This window comes from Myxocyprinus asiaticus, chromosome 38 (genome assembly GCF_019703515.2).
Source record: "Myxocyprinus asiaticus isolate MX2 ecotype Aquarium Trade chromosome 38, UBuf_Myxa_2, whole genome shotgun sequence".
Lineage (NCBI taxonomy): Eukaryota > Metazoa > Chordata > Actinopteri > Cypriniformes > Catostomidae > Myxocyprinus > Myxocyprinus asiaticus.
The window spans coordinates 15,725,938-15,739,820 of record NC_059381.1 but is presented as its reverse complement, the minus strand read 5'-3'; the positions used below and the strand labels follow the sequence as shown (position 1 = coordinate 15,739,820).

The following is a 13,883-nucleotide window of genomic DNA, read 5'->3' as shown; positions in this document are numbered from 1 at the left end:
TGTTATCCAGAATCTCGTGCAAAATCCACCCCTACTGATTGCTCCCAGCTTGTAGAGACCTTCATGTGTAACCTCAGTCCCAAACAAAACCAGCTGCCTTATGAATAATTTAACAAAGAGACTGGATGTTGTCCTGTCCTGAGGGATGCTGATCCTGGGTAAAGTGGTCACGTGACTCTTGAAAAGGGGGCGGTGAGGGTTGGGTGTTTATGAACACTGTCCTGATCACCTGGCTGGCATTGAACATCTGCAGACCTTTTGTAGGACAGATGATAATATTAAAAGGATCCGCCCGCTGATTTGAAGTCTCAAGATGAGGGTAATTTTGTTCCAAATATCTTTCAGCATATTGAATAACACTGAAGCTAGACCAGCGGCAAGGGCTCTCCTCTCTGGTTTTACTTATTCAATTACCAAGTGTTCCTCCTCCCCAAACAGATGCTCCCAATCAAAGCGCTGCTTTCGCCGATTTTCCCAGAAACTGCTAAGCCTAAAAACTGGCGCTCGAGACACTAATGACTCTTAATTTTGCAAATGGCAAATACTTAAATAACCATTACATGTTGGAAACATGGTCTGTCTTTGCACTCTGTTTTACAAATCCTAAAGCCATTCTTCCCATCTTCACACGCAGGTGCATGTCCTGTTTTTACAGGAGTAATGTTGCTTCGTTTTGTATTCGCTGGCTCAACAACAGTAACTCTGTGTCTTAGTACTATGGAAAAAACCTTTGAAGATCTAAGGGCAGCAAACGGACGTACAGGGTTTTATTGCATGTGAATTTTCCAGCTTATTCCGTAAAGTACCGCCTTTGTTCCTTGATGATAAGAGACAAAACGCATCAACCTCTGGTTTCATCCCTCCAGGTTATTGTGATGAAGAGATCTCTGGGAGTTGGCTACGCCGCTGTGGACAACCCTATCTTCTACAAACCAAACACATCCATGCTTTTGGGAGATGCCAAGAAGACCTGCGATGCTCTGTCTGCCAAGGTCCGCGAGGGTTAGAGATGAAAGAGGAGACCTGACCTCGTTTTGCACCAGATGAATCACGGAGATGAGAAGATTGCTCCTATCGAACAGATCCATTAAACCCTTAGACAAAATTTGCATTAATAGGATCAAACCCCTAATAAAGCACTATGCCGATATTTTGATCAGGTATTTAGATGTAGATGTAGGATGTTTATTATCAGTATTTCTTGTCCTTTTTTGATTGTGCACCATATCTTTTTTCCATAATTTTTTTTTTTTTGTCCCCATTTAAATTAAGCTAAAAGGAAAAAAGCATTACAGTATCACATTAATAATTAAAGCTAAGTTACTATCTGGTTTTGTATGTAATATAGCTACATTATATTACATAGTTATCACAATCGTTTTTTAATTATATTCCTGGTTTGAATATGACTTGTTTGTTTCAAAGCTTTATACAACTCCAAACTGTATGCTTTTTTCCGTTTCACTTGCATAGATCTATTTTTTGAAATTACCATGTGCATTATGTGACCAGAGGTTGGTAATGTGGTATTGTTCTTAGTGGTATGAGCTTTCGTAAGAAGGAATTGACCTTTTCAAATGCAGCTTCAGGTGGCCGTTTTCTAACAGTGCAAATCATCTCTTAAAATTGCAAAGCTTTGAAGGATCGCTGTTGAAGTAATGTTAAACCCCACTGTATTTCACATAACATTTATGTATAGAAGAATCACAAACACCTGTGGCTCCACCATAAGATGATTTGTATTCCCCAGCCACTCTAAATTCAAATGAATGTCAACATAGCAGTGAGGTTAGTATGAATAGTTACTGTATGTCTGCCCTACTGTGCTCCCACATTTGTTCCCAGCACTAATTCTCTTCAGTATTTGACAGGGATTAGAACAGATGTACTGTACGTTACCCACTGGGACCTAATGGTATACATCCTATGAGATACAGGAACCATTACAACAACCCTACCTCTCCACAATTTCAACTTGACCAAAACAATCCATCTTACTCTCCTCCATGGGCACTATCCCAGTCTTACACTCCTCTGCCTAGGTTCACCTCGAACTTTGGCTGCATTGGGCACATGTTCTTTGACGTAGATCTTGTGGATGTAGGAGTTCTGACAATTTACACGTGCATCTCTATGGCACAATATCCTTCACTCAAATAAGCTGCAATGCTGATGCTGAATTTGTGATAAGAAGTTTTAATATGTAAGAAGGAAAATTTAAATGAGGGAATTGAATTGTTGCAAGGGAATGGGAATATTTGTCAAACATTGTATGGATGATGTTTTGCATTCCCTCCTGCTTTTTCAGGATATTTTTGTAGAAACAATGATACTTTGATAATTCTGCTGTGCTGCAATACAGGGAAGGGAATAGGGTGAGTCTTCAGACATTTCATTGTGCCATGTTGAGGAAATAAATGAATTAATGTCATACTGTGAAATGTTTGTCTCTCCAATGTATCACAGAACATCCCTCTTAATAAACATCCTGATAAGATAACAGGTGGCACGAAAGATCAGTCATTTCTCAATATTGCATGCCTTCAACATTGCGGGCACCACAATGCCTATATTGGCTGTTATAGAAGCATCTTCAATCTTTTATGACCACACTGATTAGGGAACATCAGAGCACAAGTGACATTGATTGCACATTGTCAGTTTCATAGTTACCTAGGATTTTTCTCTCGTTTATGTCTGGAGTTAAGGGTGGAGATGTTTGCTCTGATCTCAAGTCCTTGGAATTGCATGTGGGTTCTTTCACCTTTGCAGCAAGTGGCACTCATTCATGATGGTATCTCAGTATACACCTCTTCCATATCTCTTATAAGATGAGAGGGCTCTCAGGGTAGAATTGTTATGGTACTGCTTAAGGGTTCAAACGAGTCTTGGTTGCCATTAAAAGTAATAGTTAATACAAAAATACTTATTTTGTTCTTTGGAACACAAAATGTTTGGCAGATTAAAAGAGCAGGATTTCAGCAAAGAAAAAAAAAGCACCAAAATTAAAGCTGTTCAATGATAATATTCTCCTCAAATCTCATTTGCGCTTGTTTGTTTTAAAAAATGGCACCTTTAAATGTACAGGACCAGGGTTGACATCATTGTCAACAAACACCATTGGTTTTAGTGTGTCACGTGACCAATCACAACACAACCAGATGGATCTCGCTGTGAATTCAGTAACAATAGGTACAAATCTATCAGCTGAAATCGGTCTGTGCTTACCAAAACTTGAACCAATGGCCGAAGCTGGAAGTGAAGATTGAAAGTTTAGGCATGTGAGCTCCAGTTTGCAGGTGAAATTTCCTTAGAGTGGCACTAAAAGAATGTTGTTGTTTTTGTTTTTTTTTAAAGTTGTAAATATTGTAACCCAGTCAACAGGGAAGCATATTTTATTAACCTTATGCCCTAACCCCAACCCTAAACCTAACCAGTGAAGCAGAAATATAATCTTAGAGGGGATAATGCAACCTCTGATTCATGCTCATCATTGATTATGTGAATGCAATTACTTCCTGGTTTCCATGGAGCCAGAATCTGTCATTGGAACGACATTGGGGTGAGTAAATTATGACAAAATTTTTGAATAAACTCTTCTTTTAACATTTATTTATGAATTGTTTTTGAGCCAAACTATGGGATATTCATCTACACCCAAACACATTCCAGTCTTTAATAACTTATCAATTTTAGTTCTTTCATGTCTACAGTACATCTTGTCCATCTATCAGTTTTGACATTTTATGAGCTCTCTTGATTCCAGCCCTCCAATGTCCTGGAGGTTCTTGTACATGTTTGTGGCAACGTTAACGGATGAGCCTGATGCCTCTGCGATTGCGCTGAAAGCACTTCAAATGGGCCTTGATGGGCTTTTTATTACACTACAAGTTATCGTCAGCCTTGTCAAACTGCTGAAAAATGCCAGAAGAAATATGGTTGATTGGAGCTAGGCACATTGTGTTCTTTCACCACAGATGTGACAATTACACTGTGGTTTGTCTCAGTGATGTCAGAGGATGTGGCTGTTTCCTGCTGGACTGGGTTACTCAATCAGCATTGTTGGTCATTGTTGATGCTCTTTTTTTGTGGATGAAGTACATCCCTAATGTAGAGAGGCTCGGATGGAGTGCCATCTCTTTGTTTAATTGTAAAACAGTTGTCAAATATCTAATCTCGAGTCTTTTAGAACCTTTAAATGATAAAGTTTGTCTAGAATATTTTGGTATGTAGATATGCCACAGGTCCTTCAATGCAAGTCTATGAGATTTGTCTGTCCGTTTTATTCTCGAGCATTTGAAAAAGTCTGATTGCTAAAAGTACACCTCTCCTCAACTTGCCGCTGATTTGAGATAGCATTCATTTCCAAAGCACGATTTATGTGCCAAAGTTTCATTCTTGGGTTTGTTCAGATCCCTAACCCCAAGTATAAGCAATAATAATGATAATGCTTACCTTAGCTAGCACCACTAAGTTTCATGTCTGCACAAAATCTCTTTTGTTAGTATGGTAGCATTTTAGCTTAATCCCCAAAGGAAACTGTGACTGCAGATAATAGGGATGTCTAACAATTGATCATCTCTCTATATGTCCTGAATCATGCCCACCTGTTCCACCTGTTTGGTTCTTTTAACAGTTTAAGTATACAGAGCACCAGATGCACTGCATACAATCCCTTTCATCATCCACCCTGCCAAACATTACTCTGATTTAAAACACAGGGGATGGCCTGCACAAACAGTATCTCCAAATGTCCTGTCCCTAGCTAACGCTCGCTGCACCACAGACATTTTCTTTAAAGCATTCGTCGAAGCCATTTCACTCTTATAATAAAGATAAATGTTGATCAGCCACAACCCTTCTTTTACCATATCCTTGCTATTAAGCCTGACATTTAAGAAACATAAACAACTTTGAGTGTCCTTTTAAGATACTTTTATTGACTAACTTCCCTGAATGTGAAGCACTGGATAAAATGGTGTGGTTAATGTCAAAGACGTAGGGCTTTTTGTTAACATTCTTTTGAGGTTTTGCAGAAGAGCGCTGGCTTGCTGTGCAGAGTGAGCTTTTAGTAAACAGCACTTTGGATTTGGCAGCACTGCTATCAGCAATAGGGTGTATGTAAGATTGTATACAAAAGTGGAGAGGATATTACATGTTATTATACATGTTCTTCAATGTATTGTCTAGTAGAAGGTCATCATTTACAAGCAGACTCTTTTTTTTTTTATATAAACATTAGATCTTTTTACTTATCCTGTACTGTATAGGGTAAAGACTTCAAATGCAAAGTTTCTATAAGGACAATCTCTTTGAATTAAACTAAGGTGGCACAGAGGTACTATTGAGTGTTACAGTATGTAGGTCTATATGTATATATGTAGCTGTATATACACTGTTGATGTATATACATACTAGTGTTGTCAAGATACCAAAATTTCAGTAGTCGGTACCGATACCAGTGAAATTTCAGTATTCTCTATACCAATTTGTATGTAAATAATAAATTAAAGGAAAAGTATGTTTCCTTCAAGTGTTTCTCAGTTAAGTATGCATTGCTCAGGTGTTTTTAAGTAGGGCCCTACTTAACCTGATCTGTTTTATTTTTCCCAAATACTTTTTTACTTTTTTTTATTATTATTTTTCCAGAATTCAATGTTTTAAAGTTTCATTTAATTTCATCATCAAAATGGGGTCTAATCAAATTTTTTTTTCAAAAAACACACCATTGCATTTTGTATCAACTTATATTCAGTTTTTATTATTATTTATTATTAATATTACTACAGTGAATATTACATTTTACTATACAGTTGTAATATTTATTTTGCTACTTCTTCAATTGCAGGCGTCTAGCTTTTATTTTTAATCCTGCTTTTATTTTGACGGAAGCTTCACATCTGACAGATAAACAGTTCACTACACGGCCCAGTGTGATCCTTAATGCACAAATACTGTTATATAATTCTATAAATATATAGTCCACATGTGTTGCGCACTTCACAGTGGATTAGTGCTCTGCTTTGTCATCTCATACAATGCTAAAGATTCTCAGTGGCTAAGTTTACCAGTACTACTACACTAATACTCTGATTATTGCAATAATAATCGAGTATAAGGAATAATTCGATTAAAATGTTTACATGATTTGAGCAAACCTCTTCAATCCCGTTTACATGCTACTTGCCATTACTTGCCGTTTATTGCTGAGAAATTTTATGTTTTAATGCTTTTTTATAAAATTATATATAAACCTTTTTGCAAATATGTGTCTTTAAATACAGCCTGGCATAAGGAAAATTAGTCAGTCAGTTGTGATTCTTTTTGAATGATTTATTAAAAGAACTGGTTAAGAGTCGTTTTCAACTACACTGGATGTGCTGTCTCATTTGATTCTCTCAAAAGAATCGGTTCAAAAGAGTAATTTGTTTATCAGATTACACTGGTTGCTCTGTCTGTTTTGATTCACTAAAGAGAATGGGTAAATAAGAGTCACTTGTCTGAGAATTGGAATACACGCGCTGGATGTTGTTGTGTTCTGCCTGCGAGGACAAACTTGTTTGAAAGACGTACTTGCCTTTTTTTTCCTTTTTTTTGCCGAATTGTCTTTTTTTTCTTTTTTTTTTTTTTATCTCACCAACATTCAATTAAGACTGCAAACGGACATTTACCACTCAGGACATTTTTTCTTACGGGGTTTAAAATAGGGGTTTAAAAAAATTGCAAGAAACTGCTGTCACACTTGAAGCCAAGAAGTAATGCTGCCTTCACGTGCTTTTGGAATTATCATAAATACGAGTTTCCCACTCGGAAGTTGCACATGAATGACCCCTCAAGTCGTAATTACGACTGGGAAACTCTGAGATAATTTTGCTACCCGAGTTTCCGATATGGGAGGAGTTCTAAATTTTCAACATGGTAGAGGAGAGTACAGTTTCTGTTTTGCATGACAGGTCTTGTTCATTTTTCTAAATACAGCTAATTGTTAGTGCTTGCCGTTTTGGTCATATTCATTTATGTATATCAGCAACCATTCTATGCATGTTGTACATTATTACACCGTGAAAAAACAGCTTGTATTTAACCAAAATTCCATTATCGCCAACAAGCTAACTGAGTAATATGTGTTATGGTGTCAAAATAAAAGTTCCTCAAGAAATATGTATGAATGAACCTGGCATCGTCCTTATTTCCTGCTCTTTCCGACAACAAAGCACTTGAACACGACGTACTCATAATTACCATTTCAGAAGTGGGAAGTAGGGTAATTCCGATAGCACATGAAGGCAGCATAAGTGCAGCTGCTCCTGTTTCGTGATGTTTTCGAACCTGTGCTTGAGTGTAACATCCGTCTGCAACATTGGCACAGGCGCACTATGGTCAGACTGGAAGAAATGCGATTAAAGTGTTTTCATGCCAGTATAAAGCGATTAAAATAGGAGTACTCCACGTATATTACTGCGATTATCATTGCTCTGATTATTAGTATAGTCGCAATATCATAATCGCAATATTCTGTTTACATGAGCAACAGTTTAATTGCAGTATTGCCTTAATTGCATTGTAATCGCATTTTGAGGGTGCATGTAAACGTAGCCAGCTGTTTGTGGACTTTCCAGTGAATAAGCGGTCTGCTTCACACATTCATTTTAAGCACAAAGCTTGGTTTAATTATCACATTATGACATATCACGATTTTAATTTGATTAATTGTGCATTTAGTGTAATAGGAGTAACAGAGCACACACTCAAATAAGCGTGTGAACATTTAGAAGCAGTTGTATGTCAGTCAAACAGCATGCAGGTATCAGATTGAGTTGGTGCTCGGTACTACAGAAACACTGGTATTGTGACATCTTTTCTATTATAGTACTGACTTTGTTCCGAAGTACAACACTACACACTACCAGTCAAAAGTTTGGACCCACGCATTTATTGTTTTTTATTACTATAACAAAATAAATAGAGCTGAATATACAGCTATATTTATATAGAGAACTATATATAGCTAGGTGTTATGAACAGCTGCAATGTTTTGTTGTTCGTCAAGCTTGGAAAAGGACTATAATGTCCAGGATGCAGAACCCCTGGGCTTTAAAGTATGTTTGTGCAGTATTAGCCAGGAACAAATATTTGCTACAGTGTTGTCTTTAACTTGGAGCCACAAAGTGATGTTAGTGCAATGGGCATCTCTGATTGACCTCCCTTACACCATCTGTCTGTAAGTAAGAGATCAAGAAAAGCAAAAAAGCCTCCTCTGAAGTGAAGTACTGGAGAATTACTTTGTGACTGGAGTAATGATCAGATTTTTGAGAGAACAGAAAAAGTTATTTCAGTTCTTACCAGCAGGCAGTGCTGTTTCTGAGCAGTTGATTCACTCCCCATGCAACTTTGTTTCGTTCAGTGTCTCAAATCTATATACATGCTTTGTACTATCAGCTGTAATATCACATCACTGCTGAAATGTGTGGATCTTCAACTAGGAAGTGGCATACAGAGATTAATGTCTGATAAACCATAGACATGTTGTATTTGTTGTATTTATATATAAGAGTAACCAGAAAGAACGCTGCAACATAGGACATGCAGAAACTCTAAAAAGCTGAATGTTGGTGTTACCATATATCTTTAGGAAGGCATTGTTATACAGTAGATAACCCTTATAGACATTTTTGGTTTAAAGATAGCAGAAATATAAAAGTGCAAATAAGGTTACGGACCTTGATCAGGACAGATGGCATATTTGATTTGAACCAAATGAAAACGAGACTGTGAGGGATAGACACAGTTCATTCAATAGTTTGTCCTAAAGTTCACCCAAAAATGTAAATTCTGTCATGATTTACTAACCCTCCATACCATTTCTTACTTTCTTCCATGGAACACAAAATGAGTTGTTAGGCACAATGTTAGTCTCAGTAACCATTGATATTTATACTAAAAAAAAATAGTAGTGTCAACATTCTTCAAAATTACTCCTCTTCTGTTTGACTGAAGAAAGAAATTCAGCGAGTTTTGGAGCAACACATGGAGAGTTTTATTTGGGGTGAAATTACCCTTTAATTAATATCTAGTTAATTTGTTCACGTATTTTCACTATTTCTTCAGCTTAACGAGCGACACGTTACAAGGTACACAATGGTGAAACCCATTAAACAGACTGTACTTCTATTCCTCCAGAGACTTTTTTAGCAGAGACGGGCCACTTTTATTAAAATGAATGGAAGAAATTGGAATTCCCAATGGCCAACTGATGTAGAAAGGAAGTTCTGCCTTACAGGTAAAAGAGCCAATCACCTTTTAGATAAAGACATCGCCTGTCAATCAACTCGAACATACATGCGCATTAGCTATACAAGCCGGGAAAATTAAAGAGCACCTATTATGGTTTTTCAAATATTACCTTTCATGTAGTGTGTTATATAGCTGTTTGTGAATGTAAAAAAGTCAAATGGAGTGAACGACAAATGGATTTATTGATGCCCAAAAGAAAGAACTGATTCTGAAAACCTGAAACGAGTCGATTGTAATTCCAGTCTTACTCCTGTACTAATCTACGTAATTTGGTAACAAAAAACCCGCCTCTGGTCTTCATTGGCTGCTCACGAACAGCTTTAACCCGTCCTCAAACACTACACTAAGCGGTAGACCAATCACAACAGACTGGGACATCTGACCAATCAGAGCAGGGTAGGGTCTCTGAAAGGAGGAGTTTAGAATGAATCCTTAAGAACGGATAATCGAACGAGTCGTTTTTGACACTGGGGAAAAAAAGGTAATGCTGCAATTTAAATTATGAGCAAATTAAAGTGTTCTTTGACATTGGATGGATGTAAATCTATTGTATGAGACCTTTAAAACAAAATTAGGCATGTTTAAAAATGTTAGGTGCTCTTTAAGGATTTTTAGAGTAATCTGAGGTAAATCACAATTTATGATACCAGTGTTGTCAGATTTTACTGCTGATTTGAAATATGTTCTTTGATCGTAATCTTGACCAAATATTTTGGAGATTTTGGTCTTTCCCCATTCAAGTAGACAGGAGCTGCACTTGTATGCCACTTGTTTACATAGAAAAATAGCTGCCCAGAAGCATTCCAAAGATGGCACCGAGTGGACTGACTTGCTAAAAAGACTTCGTATTCCTCACACCCTTGTTTTCATTTGAATCAGATTAAATATGACATCTACCCTGACTAAGGTCCATTGAGGAACTGTTGGTGATGGTAGGTCATAAAGGGTGGTCTTCCCTCATCACTTCCAGAATCAAGTAGCGTTTCTGGACACAACAATGAAACATTAGGTGTCCTACACAGTCTGGAATCAACCATTAGTCAGTTATGTCACATGCAACTGTATGCAACTGTGTGTATGTCCCCTGAGAAGTCACTGTGGACCTGTATTTGACTTCAAACACCTTCTAATTGGACTCAGATGAAGGACATGGAACCAGAGATCTTCTATGTGACACAGCAGACACGCTGTCAAGGATACAATCCATGTCTGTGTTGACAAAAAACCCAATCGTCCATGTCCTTTGACGACAGTTAAAACCCTCTGTTTCGTGTTTAAATGTCAAATGCAATAAGCTTGTGTACATCTCACTAGAAACAAATAGTGTAATTCATGAAGACAACTTCACACTCCAGCCATTGAAGTCTCCTCTTGAAGCTATGAGGAATTATAAGCTGTAATCAAGCAATGTATTGAAGATACAATCAGGCTTGGGTCCAACTGCCTAGCCAACTTTTTCTCTGGACATTGTGTTTGTTTCCTTACTACGCAGGCCTATGTTTTTGGATCTGTACAGTAGTGAAGAGTTGATGAATGCTCGCCAGGGTCAAGGTGTTGTACACAGTCCATAGCCAATCACACAGCTGTTTGAACCAGCTCCAGACTCTGTAAAATAACTTAGATTAAATGTGTATTAAGGATTAATGTGTCTTTTTGGGAATTGGCAAGCTTGTTTTGTTGCCTCAGACTATGAACCAAAATAACAATAGTAAAAAATTGCAACAAGGTTATTACATTAGTGCTCTGTCGATAGCATCTTGTTCCAGATGTGGTCAGGATATGCTGGGAGTTTATTCACAGTTACAAGAGACCTGTTTAATTTGTAAGTGGGTGTTATAGTGTCTCAAATATTTTGTGATTTTTTTAAAACATCCTATTATGCAGTGGTCCTGTTCAGACAGTGGTTTGTATGTTTATCAATGTACAATATACGAACAAAGAGCGTAATGTTGTTTTTTTACATTTAAATTTTTTCTACATATTTTTCAGTTTCAGTTATTCAGATCATTAAGAAAGATGAATGAATATCGAACAGTTTTGCAACATATTTTCATGCTAAAATATTTGGAAGTGCGATTGGCAAACCAACTAGTTTTGTGCCTTGAAAAACAATACAATACTTCTATTGGGTCTCAAGCAACTATCTTGAGAAATTGAACATGTAACATCCAAGTGTCTTTAATTACAGTATACAACTTTTGATGTAATCTTGGAAGTTCGTTCGTTAGTCCAGCAACGTGACAGATGAATTATGATAGACATTCCTTAACAATGGGCTCATTGTAAAAAAAAAAATCAATTGAAATGTTGGAGTCTTGTGGTTAAAAGAGCTGTGAAGTGTTTAGCTCTTTCAGTCAATGGCATCACTCAACACAGTCCCTCAGCAACATCTCCCCAGTCCTTATCTCATTCCGTGACATGGCAGCCACTTTGGATTGTCAGGAGAGGTGCCTCTTATCTGCCGAGTTCAGAGGATTTCCGTGAGAATCCCCCAAGAAAAGAAGCCTTGGAATGGAGTCGAAATCCCACAGGAATTATCTGCAAGAGGTATTCTGTATCTTAGAAACTTGGAGAGACCCTTTGTGTCTGTTATTCAGGCATGTATGTGTGTGTGTTGAAAAGTAAAGTGGAACAGATGACGTGACCTCCCATCCATCCTATTTTAGGTGAAAGCTTTGAAAGCAAACAAACATACAGAGCGTTCCAAAACCTAGCAAGATGCCTAGAGAGGCAGCATTTTAAGGCAACATAGATGCCCTTTCCATGTTGTTCCAATAGGTGTTCAACCTAATAATGCTGCCTTATAAGATACCTTGTTTTAGCCAAATTCTAAGGCCAGAAACATACTTTATGCAAGAATGTGAAAGCAGACCCGAGTGCTTGTCCAATGCACCACCATTGAGCTGTCTGGTTGAACATACATACATGCGTTCTTGCATTACTGTTGCGATAACAAACCACAAGGGGGCAATAGAGTTACTATCAAAATTTGTGCCAGAAAACCAGATGTGTTTATTCAGTTAATTTGTTAAAGCTACACTGTGTAACCGCCCCCTAGCGGTTAAAAAAATAAAACTGCATGCATCTTGCGGAAGAACATTGTTTTGGTAATGACGTAAGTTGTGCTTCAGCTCTGCTGCTCTGCGCGGATGAATTGGTTCGAGTGTAGATTTTTTCACTTGTTTTGACTATAAAAACTCTGCCAGTACAAGGATGTTTAGATATTTTTACAGGAAAACAATACAAAAATTATCATCAAGAATATGATTTTTGCCCTAATATCAAAGGTCTTACTAGAAAAAAAGAAATTATGATCCAACGTGAATTTTCTTGATAAAAAAATAGGATCGTGCCTGGTAACGTGCATGTAAAATGGCTAGAAATAGCATTATAAGCTTAGCGTAAAGCTGATAATTTACACAAGGTTTATTTTTATTTCTTCTGCTCCAAACTTACTTCAAACTTACTTCTCTGTCTGCTCATATGAATGTAACACATCATAAGAACTTTCACTGCTGTTCAAATGCACTTTGGATCGCATCATTTATATGTATAAATGTTTTCCATCTGAAAGCACTAAATATTAAATGAAACAAATGACATTAAAATGCAAAGTAATCTCTTCAGTAATCAAAATACTTTTTGAATGTAACTGTATTCTAAATACCAATGATTTAAATTGTAACTGTAGTGGAATACAGTTACTTATATTTTGTATTTTAAATACATAATCCCGTTACATGTATTTTGTTACTCCCCTACCCTGCGTCTGACACATGTTGGAATACAACAACGCACGAAATAGAGCTTGTGTAGAACCATACTTTGCAGTGATTTTAGTGAAAATTTATATAAGCTGCAAAAGAAGTGTTATTCATTCAGTACTGAAAAGTATTGCTACAAATAGTTCAATCTAAATAAAAATTTTATATTTTACCTAAAATTAGTTTGTGCTATGGGCTTTTATGCTTGTGAGTATCTTGTTATAAGTTTAGAAATATGCTAATGTCAGACTTGGTTTAAATTAATTATTAATCAATTAAGAGGTTCCATGGCAGTTAGGATGCAATAGGCAGTGAGGCAGCTCACTAGGTTAGCAACTCTGGGTACAACACAAACAGCGTTCCACTCAGCAGACACGACTCAGAATTGATTTCATTAGCTTGACATTAGCATGTTGCTAAGCTAATGACATAATACTCTTATCCCAAACAGCACACGCACATCTCCAAGATGTCTGTTTTAGATTGGTTTCATTAGAGTTTGATATTAGCATGTTGCTAAGCTAACGACACAATACTCTTATCCCAGACAGCACACGTACATCTCTGAGATGTCTGTTTTAGATCTTTTCATCTGGAAAGCATCACATGCTATTTAACATCTGTTAAACATCATAAAAAGATCAGATTTACAAACATTAAAAAATATAAATGTCTCAAAGACATCTTCTGAATGTCTTATTGACATCTGAGACATACTTATTGACAGCATCTTATAGACATATTGCACAAACCACGTAAAAATATATATCCATATGTAAACACACACATCAAATAGACATCTGGGTGATGTACTGTGCTATCAGG

The 13,883-nt window shown here is 36.9% G+C and overlaps 1 protein-coding gene across 2 annotated transcripts in view; it reads left to right on the top strand.

The window, feature by feature from the left end:
* LOC127428866 (NAD(P) transhydrogenase, mitochondrial-like) overlaps window positions 1-2,500 on the top strand; it is a 57,356-nt gene extending 54,856 nt beyond the window's left edge. For both annotated transcript variants that reach the window (XM_051677514.1, XM_051677512.1), the window contains exon 22: window positions 867-2,500. In XM_051677514.1, coding sequence (XP_051533474.1) covers window positions 867-1,007 — 141 coding nt within the window. In that variant the 3' untranslated portion in view covers window positions 1,008-2,500. The remainder of the gene's footprint in view (window positions 1-866) is intronic.
* The last annotated feature ends 11,383 nt before the right edge of the window (window positions 2,501-13,883 follow it).